The sequence below is a fragment of the Colletotrichum aenigma genome (assembly GCF_013390185.1).
Source record: "Colletotrichum aenigma strain Cg56 chromosome Unknown KSG_Cg56_contig09, whole genome shotgun sequence".
NCBI lineage: Eukaryota > Fungi > Ascomycota > Sordariomycetes > Glomerellales > Glomerellaceae > Colletotrichum > Colletotrichum aenigma.
The window spans coordinates 1654974-1676560 of NW_023500915.1; the positions used below are offsets into that span (position 1 = coordinate 1654974).

Sequence of the window (21587 nt, forward strand, 5' to 3'; positions counted from 1 at the left end):
AATGAGCATGGCACCACCGGGAATGGATGGACGAACCTACCACAACGGTGGTCACAACGTTACGCCGCGTCTCGAGTGGCCCCAAACCCAAAGTCAGACCTTGGCCGCCGACTCGTCCTCCCGCGGCATGGAACGCGCTTCGATCAACAACCTGCGTACATCTTTCCGCTCCAACCTGCCGCCGAACCCGACTATTCGCGCCGTGACACCGGAGTACCACCACCCCGAAGTCTCTCCGGCAGTGTCCGCCAGCTCCGTCTTCGATCCGGCTGCCAGCTTACACTCAGCCCGCAGCGGCTTCACCTCGACCTCCCCTCAAACCTCCCCGAGATCCATACCCGGAGACTTCCAAAGACGGCAGGGTGTGGTATTCAATGACCAGTACGGCGGAGACTCGTACCAGAATTCAAGTAGCCCCCCTATAAGGCAGCCCAACACCTTTCGGCCGAGAACACACACCATGGACGGGGCATTGAGACAGCAGTTCCTGAATGCGACGGCCAGGGAGGGTCCAGGTCGGCCACGCTTAGGGTCGTTCTCTTCCTCCGGGTCACAACCGCTCTATGACGATGCTCGTTCGCCGCCGCCACCCATCGAATCCTTGGGTTTTCCTTCAGTGATACCCGCTCGCCATTCAGAGATACCCGCAGGCGCCACAAACAGCTTGAGAGAAAAGAAATCGTCAAGCAAGCGACTGATCAAGCGGCAATCCTCACGTCCTACTTCGCCTCCTGCCACGACACCTTCAGTGGACTCACTACCTGTCCCTGTGCCGACTGAAAACGCGAACAACATTTTACTGTTGATGAAGAACCTGTGTGGTCGAATGAGAGGCGATATCGAGTTCAGAACCGAAACATCAGGCCATTGGCAAATCGGGGTCGCCTACGTTGATGAGGAGAAGGGATCCCTGATGTTTGACTCAGGTAACGATGGGCCATTCCACGTCCCCCTGGTGTCAGATCTGCGAGGGTGTCGCATCTCCCCCACCGAGCTGCCTGCAGGCAAGAAGTGCTTGGAGATTTCGTCCAACACACAGCCACCTGTGGATCTACTAATACACCCACTCCTCGCGGAGGAGCGAGATCTGTGGCTGGCTGCGTTGTTATGCTGGCAGCAAATGCGGCCACCTAAAGTCAAGCTCTCCAATGCCAACCGAAACCCAACCCCTACCCAATTAAGACCAGCAGTTAGGAGGCGCGGCTCTGAGAACGGAACACCAAAAACGACCAATGCACTCATCAAAGTTGGCCAGGTCCGGCTATGGGATAAGGGACTTGCTAGCTCTCCAAGGGCTATTGTCAAAAGACCCTCTACCAGGGACTTGAGATCGCCGTGTACTTCATGGCGGGTCGTTTCCTGCCTACTCCAGGAGAATGGCGAGATCAGGCTTACCACGAACGATGGTGATGCTGTCATTGCTGTGGTAGAGCTCTCTCAGCTGTCGAGATGCGCCATTCAACAGCTGGACAGATCTGTTCTCGACGAAGAATACTGCATCGGCATCTTCCCCCATTACTCCACGATATCCACCCAACTCTCCATTTTCCGACCCGTCTACATCGCATTGGAGAATCGTTTGCTTTTCGAGGTCTGGTTCGTCCTCCTGCGCGCCTTTGCACTGCCTGACATCTTTCTGTTGGAGCCATCGGCAGAAGGCGCTGTCGAGGTTACCGATTTGGATTCTGATCTTACGGGAGAGGTTTTCAGAATTGAAAAGACGATTAGTCTGAGGGTTACAGAGGCCAAGCTAAAGCCAAGAATTATGTCACCAGATGTTGGCAGCTTCGTCGACCGGCAATCTAGGGATGCTGATCCACTGATTGGTAACTATCTCACAGAGGTCATCCTAGATGGCGAGGTTCGAGCTCGGTCAACAATCAAGACAGGCACAAAGAACCCTTTCTGGAGAGAAGACTACCAGTTCTCAGATCTCCCCCCGATGATGCCGTTTCTCTCTATTGTCCTGAAGAGAGTTGATGGGAACCTTGAAAGCTGGAGCCATCAGCTGCAAGCATCACTTGGATTGCCGAAGACGGGCAATCTGACGGAGGTTCTATGCGGTTCGGTTGACATCCCTCTCGACCAAGTGGAGCCCGGCAAAGATCTCGAAAGGTGGCTCGACATATACGATGAGCGACAGCAAGTCGTTGGTACGATGCTCGTCAAACTTCAGCATGAAGAGCTCGTGGTACTTCACTCCAAGGAGTACCAGGCGTTATCAACTCTTCTCCACAGCTTTCCGTCTGGTCTAACTGCCCAGATTGCTGACGCGCTTCCCGGAAATCTCAGGCGCCTCTCGGAAATCTTCCTCAACATCTTCCAGGTGTCCAATCATGCGAATGAGTGGCTTCAGACGCTGGTAGAGGATGAAATCGATGGTATCGGAGGCACACAAAACCAAATGAAAAAGTACCGATACAGCAGCCGGCTCAAGTCCAGCGAGGCGTTGGAATTCCACAACGGTAGAGAACAGGTTTTGCGCGACATGGGCAAGTCGTTAGCAGGGGAGGCCAACCTGCTCTTCAGAGGCAACACCTTGCTGACACAAGCTCTTGAATTCCACATGAGGAGATCAGGCAAGGAGTATCTTGAGCAGATGCTGATGGCCAAAATCTATGAGATCAACGAGATGAACCCCGACTGTGAGGTTGACCCCAGCAAATTGAAGCCAGGGGAGAACGTCCAAGAGCATTGGAATCGCCTCATTCAGATCACGACAGAGGTCTGGCAATGCATCTGCCGGGAGCCGACTAAGTGTCCTCCAGAGTTGCGGTCAATCCTCAAGTACATTCGTGCTGTTGCCGAAGATCGCTACGGTGATTGGCTGCGAACCGTCACTTACACCAGCGTCTCGGGCTTTCTCTTTCTCCGCTTCATCTGCCCTGCGATCTTGAGCCCGAAGCTCTTCGGCCTGCTACGGGACCATCCCCGGCCGCGAGCACAGCGAACGCTGACACTCGTCGCGAAAGCGCTCCAAGCGCTGGGAAATCTCTCAACGTTTGGCAAGAAAGAGGAATGGATGGAGCCGATGAACAAGTTTCTGGGTTCAAACCGCCAATCGGTCAAAGACTACATCGACACCATCTGCTCTATTCCTGTCGAACGCAATAAGGTCGCTCTGGGGCCATCCTACTCGACTCCGATCACCATTCTCGGCAGACTGTCTCCGACGGCTCGGGAGGGTTTCCCAGCATTGCCTCACCTGATCGACCACGCCCGAAACTTTGCTGCCTTGGTAAAGATATGGACTGACGCAAACCCTATTGGCAATGGCGAGGTGTCCAAACCTGCTGGCGGTGAAGACGACATTCTCATCTTCAACGAGATGTGCATGAGCTTGCAAGAGCGTGCAGACATCTGCTACGCGAAGATGGACGGGTCGCTACACGATACCGCATCGCTTGCTGCATCCGCATCCGAGTTCGCCGATCAACTAGAACACAGTCAAGCTATGCTGGAATCTATGACATTCGCGACCTACCACAACAACAATTCCGCAACAAACTCTACTACAGCTTCAACGGTCTGGATGGAGCAAGACAATCTCGTGCCTCCTGGATCAGCCGGCAGCGATGCGTACATGGAGACGTCTTCGTCCCGAAGCCGTGAGCAACGCCGTGGCCGGGACAGGAGCTCAATGAGACAGAACTCTGGGCATTCGGACCATTCGACAGGACACCTCGCGACGCTCAAGCGTAACGGCCGAGCCACGCGCCATATTTTGTCTGGCATTATGAAGCCATTTGCTCGAGGAGAGTCGCCTGACTCGTCGCCATCAGTATCGCGAAGCAAGAACTTTGAGCGTAACTGCAATACTGGCTACTGATCAACATCAGTGGACGCATCACAAACCAACACACACAACTTGAGGGCCACCGGTCGTCTCTTATTCTTCTTTGTTGCCTACTTTCTTCGCATACGAACATGAACACAAAAGCCCACGGGACTTTGACGACACAAAGATCTTCTGTTTTTAGTTTTTCTCACGACGAGGAGGATATCTGGATACGCGCATTTGGAGCGTATAAGATGGCGATCATGGCTGCTGCATTACTATTCTGGGAGGGAGGCAAGCCGGGCTCTCGTGGGTATTCGTGAAACCACTCCGGCGTTTGTTTGACCCAACAGGGCAAGCTTTGCTCGCTCGGGAGGGAGGGAAGACAAAAATGGCTTCCCATGCATTGGTTGGAGGCTCGGCCCTGTTTTTTGATGTTGATTGTTTCCTTCACCCTTCTTGCTTGCTAGGTTCCTTGGTGTAAGGTAGCCTTCGCATCATGGGACACGATGAATATACCCAGACACATCATGATTAGAAGATACCTTTTTGCCTCGTCCGCACGAACCAGACGCGCGCGCAAGACACTTGATGCGCAGTACAAGAACATGTGCGTGTAATGTAAATAATATTGAACATTGTGTGGAGGTATCTACCTGAATCCTATGGTTTTTCTTTTCGTCTTCGCCATGTCCGTCCGTCGTCTCTTTACGCCCCAAATTCAAATGAATTAACCCGGTTTTTAATCGCCCCAAAGACTCAAAATTCGTCACGTCTTCATCGTCTCTTTTTCTAGGTCGTACCACGCTCGGCTCCTAGTTGCTCGCTCTAGTCGATTTAACCCTCAATCCCCGCTCGGTTTTCCAGCCTCATCGCTGTAGAGCTCCTCCGATGCCTCGACAGTCACATCAGCGAACTGGATGCACGTGCACGTCATTTCAGAGCATAAGCATACTTTATTGGAAGAACTTCTTGTACGCAGCCTTTTCCTTGGCCGCGCGGGCGGAAGCCTTCTGCTTGACGGCGTTGAGCTCATTGAGGATGACCTTGTCCTCGGAAACAAGCTTGTGAGCCTCCTCCAGGTCCTTGATGGCGCTCTCGTCATCCTTGAGGCGAACGCTGGCGAAGCCGCGACGGTAGAGAGCCTTGGCGCGGTCGGCATCCTTAATGCCAGCAATGTCGAGGGCGTAGCCGGCGGTCTTGGCGGCATCCTCCCAGTTCTCAAGCTTAATGTTGAGCAGGGCCGAGTTGTTGTTCAGGGAGAAGCGGAGGGCCTTGAGCTCGGCCTGTACCTCGGCGGGCTCGTTGTCGAGGTCAGGCTCCTCGTTGAGGTAGCGCAGACCCTTTTGGTACTTGTCAAGACCGGTCTGGAAGTCGCCGGCCTTGAAGGCCTTGTTTCCAAAGTCCTTGCAGGCCGTGGCGATCTTGAGCGTCTCCTTTGCGTCGGGAGGGGAGGCGCAATCCTCGGGGTAGTCCTCGTAGGTATCACCCATGGCATCGGGGGCCTTGACATCGGCAGCCAAGGCAGCGTCTCCGGTGAGCTCACCGCAGTCGGCGATGACGGCATCCTTGACGGGCTTGTCGCCAGTCTCGGTCTGGAGGTTCTCGATCTGGCGGACAACAGACTTGCCGTTGAGGACTTCACCGAAGACAACGTGCTTGTTGTCGAGGTGGGGGGTCGGGACGGTGGTGATGAAGAACTGAGAGCCGTTTGTATCTGTGTTGTAGGTGGTTAGTTTTTGAAACCGACGGCAGGGCTGAATAAGTACGGAGCAGCTTACTAGGTCCAGCGTTTGCCATGGAAAGAAGGAAAGGGCGCTCATGCTTCAAGGGGAAGGCCTCGTCCTCGAACTTCTCGCCGTAGATGGATTCGCCGCCAGTTCCGTTGCCGGCGGTGAAGTCACCGCCCTGGATCATGAACTGCTTGATAACACGGTGGAAGCCAGATCCCTTGTAGTGGAGGGGCTTTCCGGTCTTGCCCAAGCCCTTCTCTCCTGTGCAGAGAGCGCGGAAGTTCTCGGCAGTTTTGGGGACAAGATCGTTGTAGAGCTCCATGGTAATGCGACCGGCGGACTTGCCACCAATGGTCACGTCGAAGAAGACGCGGGAGCGCGCCTGCTTGGTCTCGTCGGCAGACATGGTTGCGGTTTGTGTGGTGTTGGTGAGGTGGGAAGGATGAACTGGTGTTGTCTCGATCTACCTAAGATCAGGCTGAGACGTTGCGCTCTGTGCGAGTGGTGCGGGGTAGAGAGCTTGTCACAGTCTCTGGGTATCTAGCTGGAGGTTGCTGTTTGGTCTGAGCTGTGGATAGCTTCAACCAAGTGAAAGTCAGACGCAATTGTGAGTGGTGACCAGAATTAAGTCAAAGGAGCAGGAATGAAAGTGACGATGCGGCGTTGATAGTAGTCAGGTTAAGAATACCTCTCCCCAAGTGAGCTCACAGCTAAGTGGGGTTGCGATGGAACTTTCTAGCTCCAGGAAGACCTGGCGCGGGGCAGCTGTGTTGCACCGCAATCCTGCGCGGCAGTGGGGGAAACGACGCCCGAGCCAACCCCCTTGCCTAAAGGAAGGGCGGTTTGGCGCTTGCCAGTCAGCAGCTTGTCGTTTGTGAGGAAGGCAGCGTCGGTGACGATCTACCAATCAGCTCCTGCAGTTTTCAATCATGGAGATGTCAGTTTCGCATGCCTGGAAAATGGCATTGTGGCCTCTCTATGTGCTTAACCCTGGAACCAAGGGCATGTTTATCTAGTTGAAGTCTAACAGCTCAAGTAGTAGTCTATTAATTGTTTGCCCCGTATCTATGAGCAAGAGCTCCAAGCCTCGGGTATGCTTACAATCCAAAGGGACCATGAAACCGAATGCAGTGCCAGACGCAGGTACTCACTGCTTCGGCGGCGCAGGGTCTGTGTTGAGCTCCAGGGTTACGGGGCCATCATTGACGAGAGCGACCTCCATCATTGCCTGAAATCTCCCATCTTTGACCTTGTCTGCGGCGTAACCAGCCTGGACCTTCTGCAAGAAGTGGTGATACAGCCGCTTGGCGTCCTCGGCGCCTGCTGACAGGCGGAAGTCAGGTTTGTTCTTACTAATCTTAGCGAATAGTGTGAATTGAGACACTGCAAAGGTTAGGAAAGCCGGCGCGCTGATTCATCATCATGACAGACGTACCGCAGAGAACTTCCCCGGAAATGTCCTGGACGTTCTTCTTCCATCTGCCGCCGGCGTCGTCATCCCACATCTTGAGCTTCAGCACCTTGGTTGCAAGAGCTTCTGCTTCCTTCTCCGTGTCACCGGGGGCAACGGCAGCGAGCACCAAAACGCCTTTGCCAATGAAGGAGATGACCTCCTTGTCCACTGTCACCGAGGCGGACAGCACACGCTGGACTATGGCTGGAAGCAAGAAGAGTCAACATACTTGGACTTACAGCGGATAACGGAAGGATCCTTGCCTTTCATCTTGCAGCACTGCGTAAATGCAATTTGGCAGAAACAGGGAATAGGTTTCAGAACTGAGAACGGCAGAGGATTCAAACGCGGGGATCCGTCTCTTCAGACACTGATTGATTGACCGGAACGTGGAACCGCCTCAGCCGTCGACCGGATGAGGTCAAAAAGTGCCAAATACAAGGAGGAAAACCAAGGGGCTAAGATGGTAGTAGCATGCAGCCAGCCAATGCCGTCTGAAGGTTGAGAAGCCACCGATCAACCAAGCGTACAGATTGCAGTACGTAGAAAACAACTCAGGTACCTTAAGCAATTGAGGGGAGAGACAGGCTAGCGACCAAGGCGTCCTGGGGTTTGTGGCCTTGGCTTACGCCCGGCAATTAGAGGGGGAGGGGGTTAGATCCTCAAGGAAACCAGAGGGCACAGCTACGATCTGTTTGCTTTGGGTTGCAGTCCAATGCTTGCTGGGAATAGAAAAGAGAGCGGCCAGAGATAGAAGCAGCCCGCAATCAAAAATCGAGACACTGGACGGCTGGAAATTGAAGCTATTGGGTGCTAGATACCTGGATAGACAGGCTGACAGGGAGTTTAATAGGGTGCGTGCAGGTTGGTGGCAGGTCTTCACATCCCTGAACGCGACTGGAGTGGCAGGCTGGGCTGAAAGGGGCCGTGTCATCATTCGCCCTACACAGTGCAGGCCTAGACAGTTGCGACTTCCTTCAGATAGACCTAGAATAACTCAGATGTTACACGTTGGGTGCTCAATCACTTTAGAGCCACCTAAAAGTTGCGGCTTGGGTCATTAAAAGTGCCTGGAATACTACGACCACCTGACAAAAATAAAAATTCCCCACTTCACCAGTATATGGTGCTTGTTTACCTCTCACCTCAGACTTTCCCTCTACCACAAACAAGGTACCTCCAGACGTCCCACCTTGGCGCACGGCTTTCACCCACGCCTCCAGCTGGCGGTTCTTTCTTCCGCAGCCTCAAATCATCAAACAGCCGCATCTGTTTGTTGCAAGCAAATTTGGATCGCGCAATCACCGATCGCCGGTATTTTTCGGCGCAGTAGTCGTCATCCGAGGGACACAAAACCTCATCACCACCCACTCTCCGCCCATCGGCACATCGATAGCGCATCAGACGAGCCTGAGCTCCGATCCGAAGCCGTCATCATCACCATCAATCACCACAACCATACCTGACACACCCAATCAGTCGACACCGAAACTCCAAGCCGGACGAACGATTTCTATCCCTGATACACACACAATCAGGCATCATGGCAGCACGAAAACTGCAACAAGAAGTCGACAAGTGCTTCAAGAAGGTGGCCGAAGGCGTCGCCGAGTTCGAGGCCATCTACGAGAAAATCGAGCAATCGAATAACATTTCTCAGAAGGAGAAGCTGGAGGACAACCTCAAGCGTGAGATCAAGAAGCTCCAGCGTCTACGAGATCAGATCAAGACATGGGCCGCAAGCAACGACATCAAGGACAAGGCTCCTTTACTGGAACACCGTCGCTTGATCGAGACGGTCGGTGGCCCATGATCCCGCGGTAGTCTTCCGTGGCTCTGCTAACTCTCTCGCAGCAAATGGAGAAGTTCAAGGCCGTCGAGAAGGCCATGAAGACTAAGGCATACTCCAAGGAAGGGTTGGCCTCTTCAGCGAAACTCGACCCACAAGAACAGGCCAAGGCAGAGGCAAGCGATTTCCTGAGCAGCATGGTCGACGAGCTGGAACAACAGATCGAGACCCTCGAAGCCGAGAGCGAGTCGATACAGGCCACCATGAAGAAGGGCAAGAACCAGTCTGCCAAGGCCGAGCGCATCGCCGAGATCGAGCGCATCATCGAGCGCCATAAATGGCATCAGAGCAAACTTGAGCTAATTCGGAGATCCCTCGAGAACGGTGGCGTGGATACGGATCAAGTGACCGACCTCGAAGAATTGATCCGCTATTACGTTTCGGATGGCATGAACGACGACTATATCGAGGACGACGAGATGTACGATGACTTGAACTTGGACGAGGAGGAGGGCGTGTACGGTATGCCTCAGGATGGTGACAAGGGATCGTCGCAAGACGCCCAGTCGCAAGCAGAGGAGCCAACACCGGAGCCCGAGATCATCAAGCCTCCAAGCGCAAAGCCAAAGGCAGTGGCCGAGGTATCTGCGTCGGGACGGAGGTCGAGTGCGCAATCCAAGTCCCCCTTACCGGCGCTGGCGACGCTGCATACGCCATTAGCGACTATCAGCAACGGCAACTCGAGCGGCCCCGTCATGAAGCCAGCATCTGTTCCCGCAAGACCTGCAGAAGGCCTCAAGTACGCGTCTGCGGCGGCGGCAGCAGCGGCGTCAGACAAGATTGGAATCTCCCCGTTGCCACCTCCACCAGGCGCCCAACCCGTCGCCATTGCCAGTCCAGCGCAGGCCAAGACGAGCGTATCAAACTCTCCAGCAACGACATCCGCACACCCAGTCGCTGCGAAAGAGCCGGAAATCAAGCAGCCAACGGTACCGTCAGCAAGCACGAGCGAGACCCCCGCAACCAGCGCAAAGGCAATGCCCACTCCGAGCAAAGCGGAAAAGCGGGCAGCCAAGAACCAAGCCGCGGCGGAGGCGGCGGAAGCTGCCAAGGGTAAGCTGCCACGGAATTGCAGTCGACTTCATATGCTGACCATCTATAGCTGCTCAAACGAACGGCGCCGCCAACGGTGTCAAGCCTGTCGTGGAGGAAGAAGAAGAGGAGTCGATATACCACCTTCCCGCTTCTCTCCAAGACCTCGTCGAGTCGTTCGAGACGTCACGCAAGCGCCCGCCTTCCTACACCTCAGCGACCACACAGCGCATGCTCCAGGCATCGCAGGCCATGTGCCCCGACATTATGGACACGGATGTACCGCGGACCTACCGCCCCGACGTGCGCATTTCGTCGTCAGGAACCGGCTTCCCTTCGGAGCCTCTTCCGCTATTCGAGGACCCGCGTCTGTACCAGCGCATCGATCCTGACACTCTATTCTACGTCTTCTACTACAAGCAAGGCACGCCCCAACAATACCTGGCGGCCAAGGCGCTGAAGGATCAGAGTTGGCGGTTTCATAAGCAGTACCAAACCTGGTTCCAGCGCCATGAGGAACCGAAGAACATTACGGAGGAGTTTGAGCAAGGCACATACCGGTTCTTCGACTATGAGAGCACATGGTAAGTCCTTATTGGGGGTGACATAAACCAGAGCCAGTACTAACGACTCGCGCAGGATGAACCGTAGAAAAGCGGACTTCAAGTTCGCCTACAAGTTCCTCGAGGACGATGTATGAATAGGTGGCATTGTTCACACGGTATTACCAGGCGTAGCCCCGGATTGGGATGGGTTTCTCGAGCCTCTGGTATCGGGGAGAAATGGCGTTTGCCTCGTTTTGCGGAAACATACGGCCAGGGCTGATCTGGCCCAATCTTTGTTGAGTACACTGACTACTGACTGGTCATTCAACGTTAGGCGATAGGCCGCCTGATGAATACTACCTTTGCACATGGAAGAAGGAATGCCCCGCCACCGCCGCGTGACCCCAGATGGGGCTTTTGCCCTTGGCGGTTGCAAGTATGCTCACGGTGATACCCGACTTGTGCTCTTGCCTCGGGCGATCTATGTCCGCAATTGCCCAATGGCAGAGAATGCTTGGTTGATGAGGGGGAGCGTCATGGTTACACATATCGATGACTGCGGTTGAAGCTGGGTTTAGGTTGAAACTTGGCAGCAGCCACTAGTAAGGTAGTTCTAGATGGTGCTGCACATCACAACGGCACAGTCGCGTCTACCCGTAAAGCAGCCACACACAACAACAACACATAGTGTCTGGGGCCATACGCGGCTGCTCAGCCTCGATGATGTGTGTGTTTCTAGGTTGCTCGGTTGCAGGTTACCGAATGACCCCATAATCGTCTCTTTCGAGGCAAAAATGACCACAGATGGTTACAGTGAGGGACGACAGGACCAGCGAAGCCGTTGCCGTCTGCAATAAAGACGCTCCGCCACCATGTCATATCATAAGCCGGGCGTAGGAGCTCCAGGTAGGAAGTCGGCTTGGACGCAGATGAGTGGTTGAGCGTAGGCAGCCAGTTAAGTTTAAGCAAGAACGATGGCGGTAAGTAGCTAGGCAGGTTTCTAGGTAAGTAGGTAGCTGCAGGGAAGAGCAGCAACGTAAGGTACTCGTCAGCAGGGGAGGAGGTGCATCGCCTTTTGGAGGTTAGGTAAGGTCGGGCAATGTAGATAAGGTGAGGCAAGGTGCCTAAAGCGGTTAAGTAGGCACAAGGGAAAAGCCAGGCAGGCAGGCAGTACAAAACAGAACAGAGTAAATGCAGTTCGTGTTGGTGGTGGTAGTGATGGTTGTGGTGGCAGGGGATGGAGTCGGAGTGGGCAATGTCGTGGGGCCCGCGGAACGATACGCAGGTCACCCAGGTCATCATCTAGGTACCATTAAGGTGCGTTAAGCGATGGAAGTTTTCTAGAAGGCAAGAGGGGCCCCACTATGACAAGCGCACAGCGGTCGGGTCCAACCCAGGAGCCGGGGCCGTACAAGGCGGGCACATTGGACGACCTGAGCACCTTACCCTCTGATCATGACCGAGCCTGGACTCCATTTTGGCCACACATGACATTCTCTTGCAGTTGGCGGAGGTGACAAGCTCGTTGGAACCCACCGCCTCGAGACGATGTCTCCCCTCGAATCGCCCCGAGCTTGCTGCAGAAGAACATTCTTTGCGTCTTCCAGAAAATGGCTCGTCCGAACAATGTCTCCATCAGGGATGGATCTCGTGTGCCAATGTCGCCTCTCTGTGTTGCGCGCTTTTGGGATGAACCAACCGGCAGGCACCCATTGGCATTGAGGGCGAGCGATGGAGAGCGCTTCGCTTCGTCACTTAGCTTCACTGAGTCAATCGCCCGCACTGCACCGCGGCACATCACATCCCCTTCGCCTGTCAGCTCGACCGCTGAGGCACTCCGCAGGCCCGCCGTATCTTTTTCCCCATTCGGCCTGCCAGGGGGGCGACCCTTCTTTGCATTTCTGTCGCAAACAGCGACGGCGCAACCCATTTCCTCGGAGACAGCTGACCCAATGCCAAAATGCATCGTCTCGGCGACGAAGACGAGCAGGATGAGTCGAAAAGACGGGCAGACACCGCAAAATGCGAGAAGGTGCACAACCGCAGCCCCAGTCGTAGACCGTCATCGGCCACCGTGGCCATTACCGTCCGTGGAACCTGCTGTCCAGGACGGACCGCTTGAGATTGTCAGAGTGGGCAATCTGGCCGGGCAAGTAGGCCGGAAGAGGTCCAGAGTTCGTCTTCATTGCATCTCACTCGCCCGCTGACTCTGGCCCATCTGGGTCTCTCAGGCTATTCAGGTGGGCAGTCATGCAGCTCTGCGGCGGATCCAGCGGATTGGCCCCCGAAGGCAGAACAGACATCCTGACGGTGGTTGCACTGCAACTGCGCAGCCCAGTCAGCCATTCAGCCGACCAGTCATACCTTTGGATCGTGAGCGTTGAGTCCATCTCGAGGACATGGGGCATGGAAGCGTCAACCGAGGTACGAAGTGTGTTCGCGTCGCTACCTGACCGTGCCTCTTTTGATGCTTGCTCATGCCTGGGCTCGGCAGCCAGACGCATGCTCGCAGCGCATGCTGCTGCCACCGGGTCATGGCCTCACCTGCCTTATTACTGCATAGTACGGATGGCCAGTGAGCGGTTCGTGATTTGCGGTACCATTGTCTCTCGGCTGATTCCACTTCAGCATGTTGGACCCTGGGCTGCAAGGACTGCAAGCGTTCACGGGGCCACTAGTGTGGCAGTGCGGGGCCCGGCCAGGCAACGACATAGTGTGTTACTCTTCGAGTCAAGCCTCCTCCGCGATTCCGATCTTCACCTCTATCTCAACTCGACAGCCGCATCGCATTCCTGCCAAGTCCGCCCCGAGCCCCCCGTCTGCTCACTCGTTCCAATGAGCGATAAACCTGAGCATTGCCATGACATATCTCGCCCCTGTTTTTCTAGTCGACACTGCCCTTACTGGTCTCTCACGCTCGAGCTAGACACAAACGACCCCTTGCCTAGGGACCACCACCGCACACCACCAACAACACGACAAGAACATGCCAAGCCTACCTTACCACTTACCTTCTTTTACCCTGCTCTATGGATACAAACAGAGCAGGAGTACCTACTTGAGCTAAAACAAGGTACCTTGCACCATACTTCTCCATACCTTACGTGACTGCATACACCACCACCAGTCCAGTCCACCACCCCTACCAACAAGAACAAGCCTAAAACGCAGTACATGCTGTCCCCAACTCCGGGTTGACTGACCTTGTCCTTGCCTTGACCCTGTCTCGACTCCTCGACTCTTCGTGCCGTCCAAACCGACCGCCAGAAACATTTCCGTAATAGCCCTTACCCTGCCCCGGTTTATCTTTTGGGTCTACCAGACATGTCTTGGGTCGTTAGTATCTTTGCCAATGAGCATCAACCCAGCGTTTCTCAGAGCTGACTGCCCAGCCCGCAAGTCTCCTTAAGTCGACCCCCTTCCGACAAGATGTCCATGTAAACGGCCGTTGAGGCCCCCTTCCCTGCACGTCCCGACACCTTATTCCCCCGCCAGCCCTGTCTAGTGATAGGACGCTGCTCGCACATCCACAAATCGTCATGGGTACGGGGGGAGTGCGGCGGGTCTGAGCTGACCTTGTCTACACATGTTGCCAATACGTCGACGTGCCAGCTGCTAGTACATGCATGTCTTCGCGCGTTGAATCCATCGACTGGGTGGCTGGCGGCTTCTAAGCCCCTTTCTAGAAGTATGTCACTCACCGAGGACCGCCTCTAAGAGCTTCAACTTGTGTGTGGAGATTCCCAAGGTCCCCAGCACCTGCAGTTGTCTCCTCGCTTCGCGCCGCCTAGGCACATAACTTAATCCATCTCTAACCCTACACGGCACAGGCCCAGGGTCAACTTTGCGCCCTTTTGAGGCTCCCCATTAGCCAAGACCAAGGGGGGACCCAAGGCCGTCTTACGGAGATGAAGCCATGTGCGCCGGGTGGACAACCATGACTCCATTCCGCTACTTCTGCTGCCACATCTCGTGTCTCTCTACCTAGCCGTGCCGCTCGAGGTTGACGTATTCCTTCATCGAGCATGGCGGTGAACTTGGCCTTGCCTTGCCTTCGTGTCCGTAATACTTGAACCACCCGTCTCCCACCCCGACTCGTGTATCCATTGGTTGTAATCACTTCACACATTCCAACTGTTCAATCCTTCCAAAAGCCAAACATCAAGCTCCCCGAGCCAAAAGGTCGATCTGTCTAGTTTGAGATAAAAGAAAGAACCACCCACACTCCTTACCAAAACGTAAACAACCCCCCGAGCGGCCAGAAACAACTCGGACGTCAACCAACCAACTTTTAAGCTTTTCAGATGGGAAACTGCTTGCACGCCACGCTTGCATCCATCTGAAGTCAGACCCCCACGACCAACCCGTAGCGGCGTCTGATTGTGTAAGTCATCACTGATTTCTACTTCAATAACCCCCAGCAAGTTTACTTTCGGGCCAACGTCCCCTCGACCACATGCTATCCTTTACTTCCCAATTCACCTTGACAAGGGCGACCCTCTCCTTACTGAACTGCTATCCACAGACCGGGATACAAAACGGTTTAGACAGCACGACAGTTGTTCACCCATCACACAATGGGCAGCCAATACTACCGCGGCGCGAGCTATTATGTTAACGCAACGTCTCCAGTGTCGGCGGGAGGAGACTTCCTTGAATCTCCCACGTTCCTAGAGGCACCGGCGCTCGTTAGACAGCTGTCCGACACCAGCTCAAGCAGAGAGCCCCTCACACCGTCCTCCTACGGCTCGCCTGGATCGCCAGGCATGTCCTACGCTTACCACACGACGAACATGAGCCACTCCTCGACGGACAACAGCTATGCGTCGTACTACGGCGAGGACACCGGCGGTTATTACGGCGACGACTACGCCACCGCCGCGTCCTCTTCGGCGCAGCAGACGACGGATTCCTACTACGGCGACGTCGACTGGTCAAAATATGACTACGTCCCCACCGAGGATGGAGGTTACTGGCAGATGAAACCACGATTCGTTCCTGCAGGACAGTATCCAGCGGTGATACCTCACCAGGGGTGAGTAGACGACAGGGAGGCCTCTTTCCCCCAACACGGATTGAAGCTAACAAGGCTGTGAAAAACTGCAGAGGACAAGAACAGCAAGAGGTGGTAGACTACAAGTTTCCCTGCCTGGAAGCCGGCTGTACCGCGAACCCGTTCAAGAGGAAGGCAGACCTCGAGAGACACTACAGACAAGTGCACCAGGACCCGTCCAAGAAGGAGGCTCACAAGTGCGATTATCCCAAGTGTTCGAGGAAGAACGAACCGTTCGGACGACGAGACCACTTCCGCGATCACTTGCGAGACTATCACAACGAGGACATCTTCAAGCGGGGCACGCACGTGGATGACAGCTGGCTCCAGGGCCGTAATCTGTCGTCCCGGTGGTGGCGGTGCTCAAAGTGTCTGATCAGGGTCGACGTCAACTCGTACCCCGACCATGTCTGCCCCAAATGCAAGAACCCGTGCGAAGACAAGCGCAAGCGAGCCAGAGGTTGGCATTGAGTTCGCGCTCGAGCGTTCCCCGGAGCTGTCGACCTCGAAGCTCCTCGAGTCGAGTCGAGTCGAGTCGCGACAATGGAGACGAAGCTGCGGTCAAGGGAAGAGACGCACAAGGGAAAGCTGCTACGCCGGCTGCGCCTCTTTGCGGAGTGGACTTCTCATTGGGTGGACATGCTGATGCCTAGAGTGCGCAGCAAAGATGAACCTGCAAGAAGCGTACATACCCCACATGGTGTCGACCGACGTTCGCGAACGGGTTACGGAGGAAGGGACATGAGAAGACGAAACCAGGTTTCCGGGGGGGCGTGTGTGCGCGCGCGATCAAGTGGTGGTGGATGTGTTGTTCTTTCCGCACATCTTGGACCTTGCCTCTGCCACCCCAAGGATGCCCTCCGGGGTCCGTTGCCCGACACGACTCTGACCACGCCGACCGATTCGGACGGGGATTTTCTCATTGGACTTTGAGCAAACTTACAAAAGTGCGGCTGAGTTCCCGCGGGCCAGCGAACACCACCATGGCATGCGCACACAGACACAGCTCTATCAGACCCCCTCTCTCGTCCTGCCGCTTCTGCGAGCTCGGCGACGAGAGATCATGACGTCTGGGGCCAACCCGTGCGTTCGCAAGTTTTCTCACCAGGGCCCGGTGGTTAGCTGCGGATAGGCCAAGGTGGCCAATCACGGAGTCGGTCGTGGTGGCCTCTCTCCTCGGAACTGGTGGACCGGCGGCGGCAACAGCTGTCAGTCGAGCTATGAGTCGGCGGCGGCGGCGTCAGACTCCGAACCAATAGGCCCCCGGTCGCTTCTTCCTGCCTGCCTGCTGGTTGGACCCAAAGGTGCCTTGCCTAGGCCGTTCAAACTGTTTGAATGGTTGGAGTTTTCACCTTTTGAGTCTAGATGCGATTGGCGCTGTGGCCCTCTTGCATGGGAACATGTTTCTTCTCGGGCAGTCATGTGGAGCGGGAAGGCATGGGGGAGGGTGTGCATGGGTGTGTGTGTACGACCCAGAGGTCAGAGACGAATGGAATTCTGGGAGTACGAAGTGGTGCTGCGAGGTGAAGGTGTTGGTGGTCTTCGCTGCGTGTCGACGTCGGCATGTCGAGCCTTACCCGACTGGGAAGGCTTCGAGAAGAGTTCCACGCAGGCTGTGTGGCTTTGCGCACACCCACATCTGAAGATGCAGGTAGAGCGGGGCTGCAGTAGCACAGGATGAGGGGTGAGGGTGGTTGGGAGAGGTTCTCGGTGTTTGGTCACTTTTGTATTTTGTTTCCTGTGTGGTGTTTCTGCATGGCGGCGGAGGCTGTGTTTCGATTTTGCTCACCCTATTCTGCCCATGTTTGGTTCCTGGGTCTGTACTCTGTCCCATTCCTTGGGAATTGGGGATGATGGATTGTCCATCTGATACGACAGGGTGGTGGTTTGAAAGGCTCTTGCATATGTGTGGCGCAAGGCATATTCGGGATGATGAGAAGACGCTGGCGGAAAGGGTTGTCTCTATCGTTTTTAATATGGGGCTGCGAAGGGACCTTTTTTGTTTCCGTGTCCCTCGCATTCGGCGGAGCACTGTGGGGCGGCCAGGGAGGGGTGCAGTTCATCAGTCATCATCATCATCATCCTCACGGATACGATGACGGCTTACCTTCTTCAGGCTTTCACACCCCTTGGCCTGGGGGAGAGGAGATTTTTTTTCTTCTTCTTTACGACAACGGCTATTACAGCAACCATGGGTTGTCCATGGGTTGTTGCTGCAAATAGCCGTGTACATCAACGATTTCTATGATTCGACGGCAGACATACAAATAAGAGGAGGAGAAAGCAATACTTGGTAATAATAGAGAGATACCCCCGTTTGGGAAAATACACATGAGAATTCTCAATGACATACCTGCACCGCAACCCGCCCTAGCGACACCACACCGCATCACACAGATGCCCCAGATCGGGCATACGCAGCACATAATTCCACCTCGCCCTTGAATTTTCTACGGACAGAACACGCTCGTTGACAGGCAAGCGCGAGGAAGGAAGGAACATGGGGTGGCGGGAGCGGGAGAGGCTAAGCAAGACAGAGAGACTCTCAAGATGAGCCCATGTTCTGTACAACACACACCCCCTCCCTCCCCTCCATTAGCCAAAAACGCCAGAAACGGCCTCGCTTCCGTCGCGGAAGGAATCGCACGCAAAAAGGCTGTACTGTGTTTTTCGCCGTGTCAGAAGCTTTAATTTCACCAGCCGCGCCTTAAGCATCTGACGAGAGATTGTTATGTGTTTCCCTGTATGGGCCGTGTGACGGGAGGTGAAGAAGGAGGAAGGGGCTCAGCCACTACGGTACACCTTTCAGTCGAGAGAGACGTCGTCGAGGTAAGGTGTCGGAGGGGGACGGAATCGGTACGGCGGCGGCGATGTTTCCGTTTGGCGTGTGCGGTTTAAACATGTTTCATGAATGTGATTTGGCCCACCATTAGGTTGAACACCTTGGGGATGCAAAGTGCTTTCTCCACGGCTTTGATTTACAAGATACACGCCATTCCTGATGATCGACCGCAGAAACAGCCTCGTGGGATTGGGCAGGGCATATTCTGTTGTCCCAGGTCTTTTCTGATTGGGTTGTTTGTTCCGGGTTTAATATCCATGAACAAGTGTTGAAACAATTTCTTGGTGGGATTGGAAAGAAGGAAGCATGTGGGGATTATGTTTTTCATTTAACAGAACCCAGCCGCAGCCTGTGGGGAAATGATGAGAGAAAGAGAGAGAGAGGCGGTGGCTCATCACGAAAAAGTCAACAAAATCGACAGACTATCGCATTTGCCCGTATGTACGAATATGTGCTTGGGTGTAGGTAATGGTTGGAGGGGGCACTTGGCGCAGTTGTCGTCTATCCAATCTGGGGGAATGCTGCGGTCCGTGTGTAACCATGACATGGTCCCATTTGGCGCACACCACACACACACACACACACACACACAAAACACACCCTGGTCACGTCAACTTTTTTTTCAGCTGGATGGCGATCATTGAATCTTGTCACTGCCGCTAGTCTGAGCGTCTGGCCGGACTTGGCCTTTTAGGAAAGAAGAGTTCAAAAAACGGTTTGCCCAGCGATGTTGAGATGTGACCACGGAGGAATTATCACACATGTGGCCGGCATCCAGATTCGTGGCTCGAGGTGAGGGAAGGACCATGGGCATGTTTAAGGGAAGGATTCATTCTTCTTGCCTGGCGATTACGCCCTTTTCCCTGGACGTTGAATTGACAAGATGTCGGTGATGAGGGGGAGATGTAGGCGCACGACACGGCGAGGCGCCTTGCGCTCCTCGGCGCTTCTGCGCGAGAGTGAGAGAGGTGTCACAAGAGAAAGGCGGCAAGAAGGTCGTTTATGTGTATTAGAGGCGCTGATCCCGTGGTAATCGTCATAAGGCGGTGATGGATGCCAGTCCATGTGTTGTTGATAGGAAGGGGTTTGTATGCAACTGAATGACACTGACGCAGGTCAAAGTAGACTCTCTGACTAGGCAGGCCAGCGCACTAGCGTGTCGAGATACGGGCGGCCGGGGGGACGGATAACGAACCTCTCACATCCCTATCCATGTTTGGCCTCTTTTTCGTGTGCCGTATTCTGGGATCTTTTGGCGAGCTAGCGCGGGATTTGCGGGTAGGATAGGCTTCCTTGATTGCTGTGCAGTAGATGGACGAGCTATGCTGTGTTTGGGTAGAAATTCGGAGGTTTGTTTTCTCGTGCGTGGATGACGATGTTGTCTGTGAATATCATGTCATGAGATGGGTGAGAGTGAGAGAGAGAGAGGTGAATGTCTCGCCGATTTGATGTTAGCCTTCTGGCAGGCAAGGCAGGATCGGATAGGGGGGACATAGAGGTACAAACGGTAGTGTGAAGATCACCACCAAGGCGGCATGCAGGAGTCGGGTACAGGATGACCGAAGTTGACCGACTTTCCCGGCCGAGCTGGCCGCAAGCGACCGTCCGACGTGACCTCCAAAGGCCAAGCCACCTGCCGCCCCTCCGCCGAGCCGAGTCGCTTAGAAAACCAGGAATAAGGAAAAATAGGGCTGAAGCATGCGAGTGCGAGTGTGAGTGTGAGTGTTTGAGCATGTGAGTTGAGAGGATCGTTTTCTTATGTGTCTCAGACATGGCAAATGATCTGACTGGGCAGAGATGCGCAGCACTACGGCGGCGTGAGTGTGTGGTTCGGCGTGTTTCTTGCTCCTCCGCGGAGAGTACTCGGGGCTGGGCGGCCATTGTTGCACCCTGCTGGGCTGAGGAAGACGCAGGCCGTGGTGCATGGTGTTGGACCTTCCTTTCGGCGCCGTGGATACACTCCGTCTGACCTCGGGAACACCCTGTCTTCTCATCCGTCCGCAATCGTTCCTCCCCTCTCTCGTCCGAGCCTAAACCAGAGTCAGATGGAAAAGACGCACGGTATCTCTATTTACGGGACGTTGTACAGGTCTTAGGGTGTGCGTGTGCGTGTCAAGTTACCGCATCTGTTGTATCGCATCGCATCGCATCGCAGGCCTGGGCTGGGCTGGCAGGCTGGTATTACATCCATGAGCGACCCCCCCCTGGAGGATGAGGATGAGAGCGTGTCACTGACGTTTACACCTGTGCGGTCGTATTGTGCTGCGCTGGCAAGACATGGACGGACTCATTGGCGAAGACGGTGTTGACGGTGATGGTGATGGCCCGACTATCAATGGACCCGTGCGGAGCGGAGCGTCTGGCCTACGTACCTCATCAGCAGCGCACATATGTACGATAGCCCGCGGGATGCGAAAAGCCCGCGGTGGTGTACGTTGGCCAGGGAGGTATTCCTTTTGGAAGAAGATGAGGCTTGGCTTTTTCGTGTAACCAAACACTGTCCCGCCGTGAGCTCACCGCCTTGACGTGCAGTCGAGCGTCTGGGTATTCTGCCTTGCCAAGCTTTGTATTAGATAAGCATGAGCTTAAGTAAGACCTGGCGTTCAGCTGTGCCGCCGGGTTTTCTGTGTGCAACCTCGGTGATCTCGGTGATCTCGGTGGTTTCGGTGGGATTTTCCCTTTGCGCTTCTCGTCAGGTTCGCTGCTCGCGGGAATCGGGGGCGCGGATGTGTGAGCGGCACCGAGATCGGAGGAATGAAGCTGGACGGCCCCGCTTCCTTGGGCGGGAAAAAGCAGTCATAGTGGGGTTCTTGTTGCTGACTGTGGATTCAAAAGTTGGTTTCAGCGAGCCTTTTCTCTATCTAGGTGGCTTTGCTGGACATGATTTTATTGTCAATTATTGTGTAAGTGCTTTGGGAGTTATCGAGGGAGCTCCAGAGGGGCAGGAGATGTTGCGAATGGGTGGATTGAGTGCCATTGAGTGAACCGTTGGACCTTGGGTATCCTTGAGAAGAGGGGTTGACGGCTGGATGAACGGGTAGTTGGACGAGGAGTCTGGGTTAAGTCCCGGCGGCGCGCTCCGGCGGCTTCATTTTCGCAGTCGGGGCCTCGCAGAAACGCATAACGTGATTGAGCATAAATACTCCTTGGGAGAAGACATGCGCAAAATCAAGATGCTCTGATCAATGCCTTGGAGAGACGTTTCGACAGCTTTCCCCGCACGAAGCTCTGGCAACAACATGTGGGGGAGAAAAGACCACCACATCAGGACATTTTATCATGTACCGCATCGGAAATGACAT

General features: G+C 54.7%; 5 protein-coding genes across 5 annotated transcripts; 3 read left to right on the forward strand and 2 right to left on the reverse strand.

Annotated features, from left to right (window-relative positions):
* Window positions 1-7: 7 nt before the first annotated feature.
* BUD2 (Inhibitory regulator protein BUD2/CLA2) lies at window positions 8-3829 on the forward strand (the record flags this gene model as incomplete). The annotated part of the gene is made up of 1 exon (XM_037328372.1): window positions 8-3829. One exon carries the CDS (start codon window positions 8-10, stop codon window positions 3827-3829), a length of 3822 nt encoding a protein of 1273 aa, XP_037173057.1.
* Window positions 3830-4734: 905 nt separating this feature from the next.
* On the reverse strand, window positions 4735-5917 carry CPR6 (Peptidyl-prolyl cis-trans isomerase D; the record flags this gene model as incomplete). The annotated part of the gene is made up of 2 exons (XM_037328373.1): window positions 4735-5495; window positions 5560-5917. The coding sequence occupies 2 exons, from the start codon at window positions 5915-5917 to the stop codon at window positions 4735-4737; spliced, it is 1119 nt and encodes a 372-aa protein (XP_037172553.1).
* A 741-nt stretch (window positions 5918-6658) lies between these two features.
* DTD1 (D-aminoacyl-tRNA deacylase 1) lies at window positions 6659-7234 on the reverse strand (the record flags this gene model as incomplete). Its single annotated transcript, XM_037328374.1, has 3 exons — window positions 6659-6894; window positions 6947-7168; window positions 7204-7234. 3 exons carry the CDS (start codon window positions 7232-7234, stop codon window positions 6659-6661), a joined length of 489 nt encoding a protein of 162 aa, XP_037173361.1.
* A 1273-nt stretch (window positions 7235-8507) lies between these two features.
* Window positions 8508-10545, forward strand: not3 (General negative regulator of transcription subunit 3; the record flags this gene model as incomplete). Its single annotated transcript, XM_037328375.1, has 4 exons — window positions 8508-8762; window positions 8819-9866; window positions 9916-10429; window positions 10485-10545. The coding sequence occupies 4 exons, from the start codon at window positions 8508-8510 to the stop codon at window positions 10543-10545; spliced, it is 1878 nt and encodes a 625-aa protein (XP_037173360.1).
* A 4422-nt stretch (window positions 10546-14967) lies between these two features.
* CGCA056_v013132 (uncharacterized protein) lies at window positions 14968-15914 on the forward strand (the record flags this gene model as incomplete). The annotated part of the gene is made up of 2 exons (XM_037328376.1): window positions 14968-15425; window positions 15497-15914. 2 exons carry the CDS (start codon window positions 14968-14970, stop codon window positions 15912-15914), a joined length of 876 nt encoding a protein of 291 aa, XP_037173134.1.
* Window positions 15915-21587: the final 5673 nt, after the last annotated feature.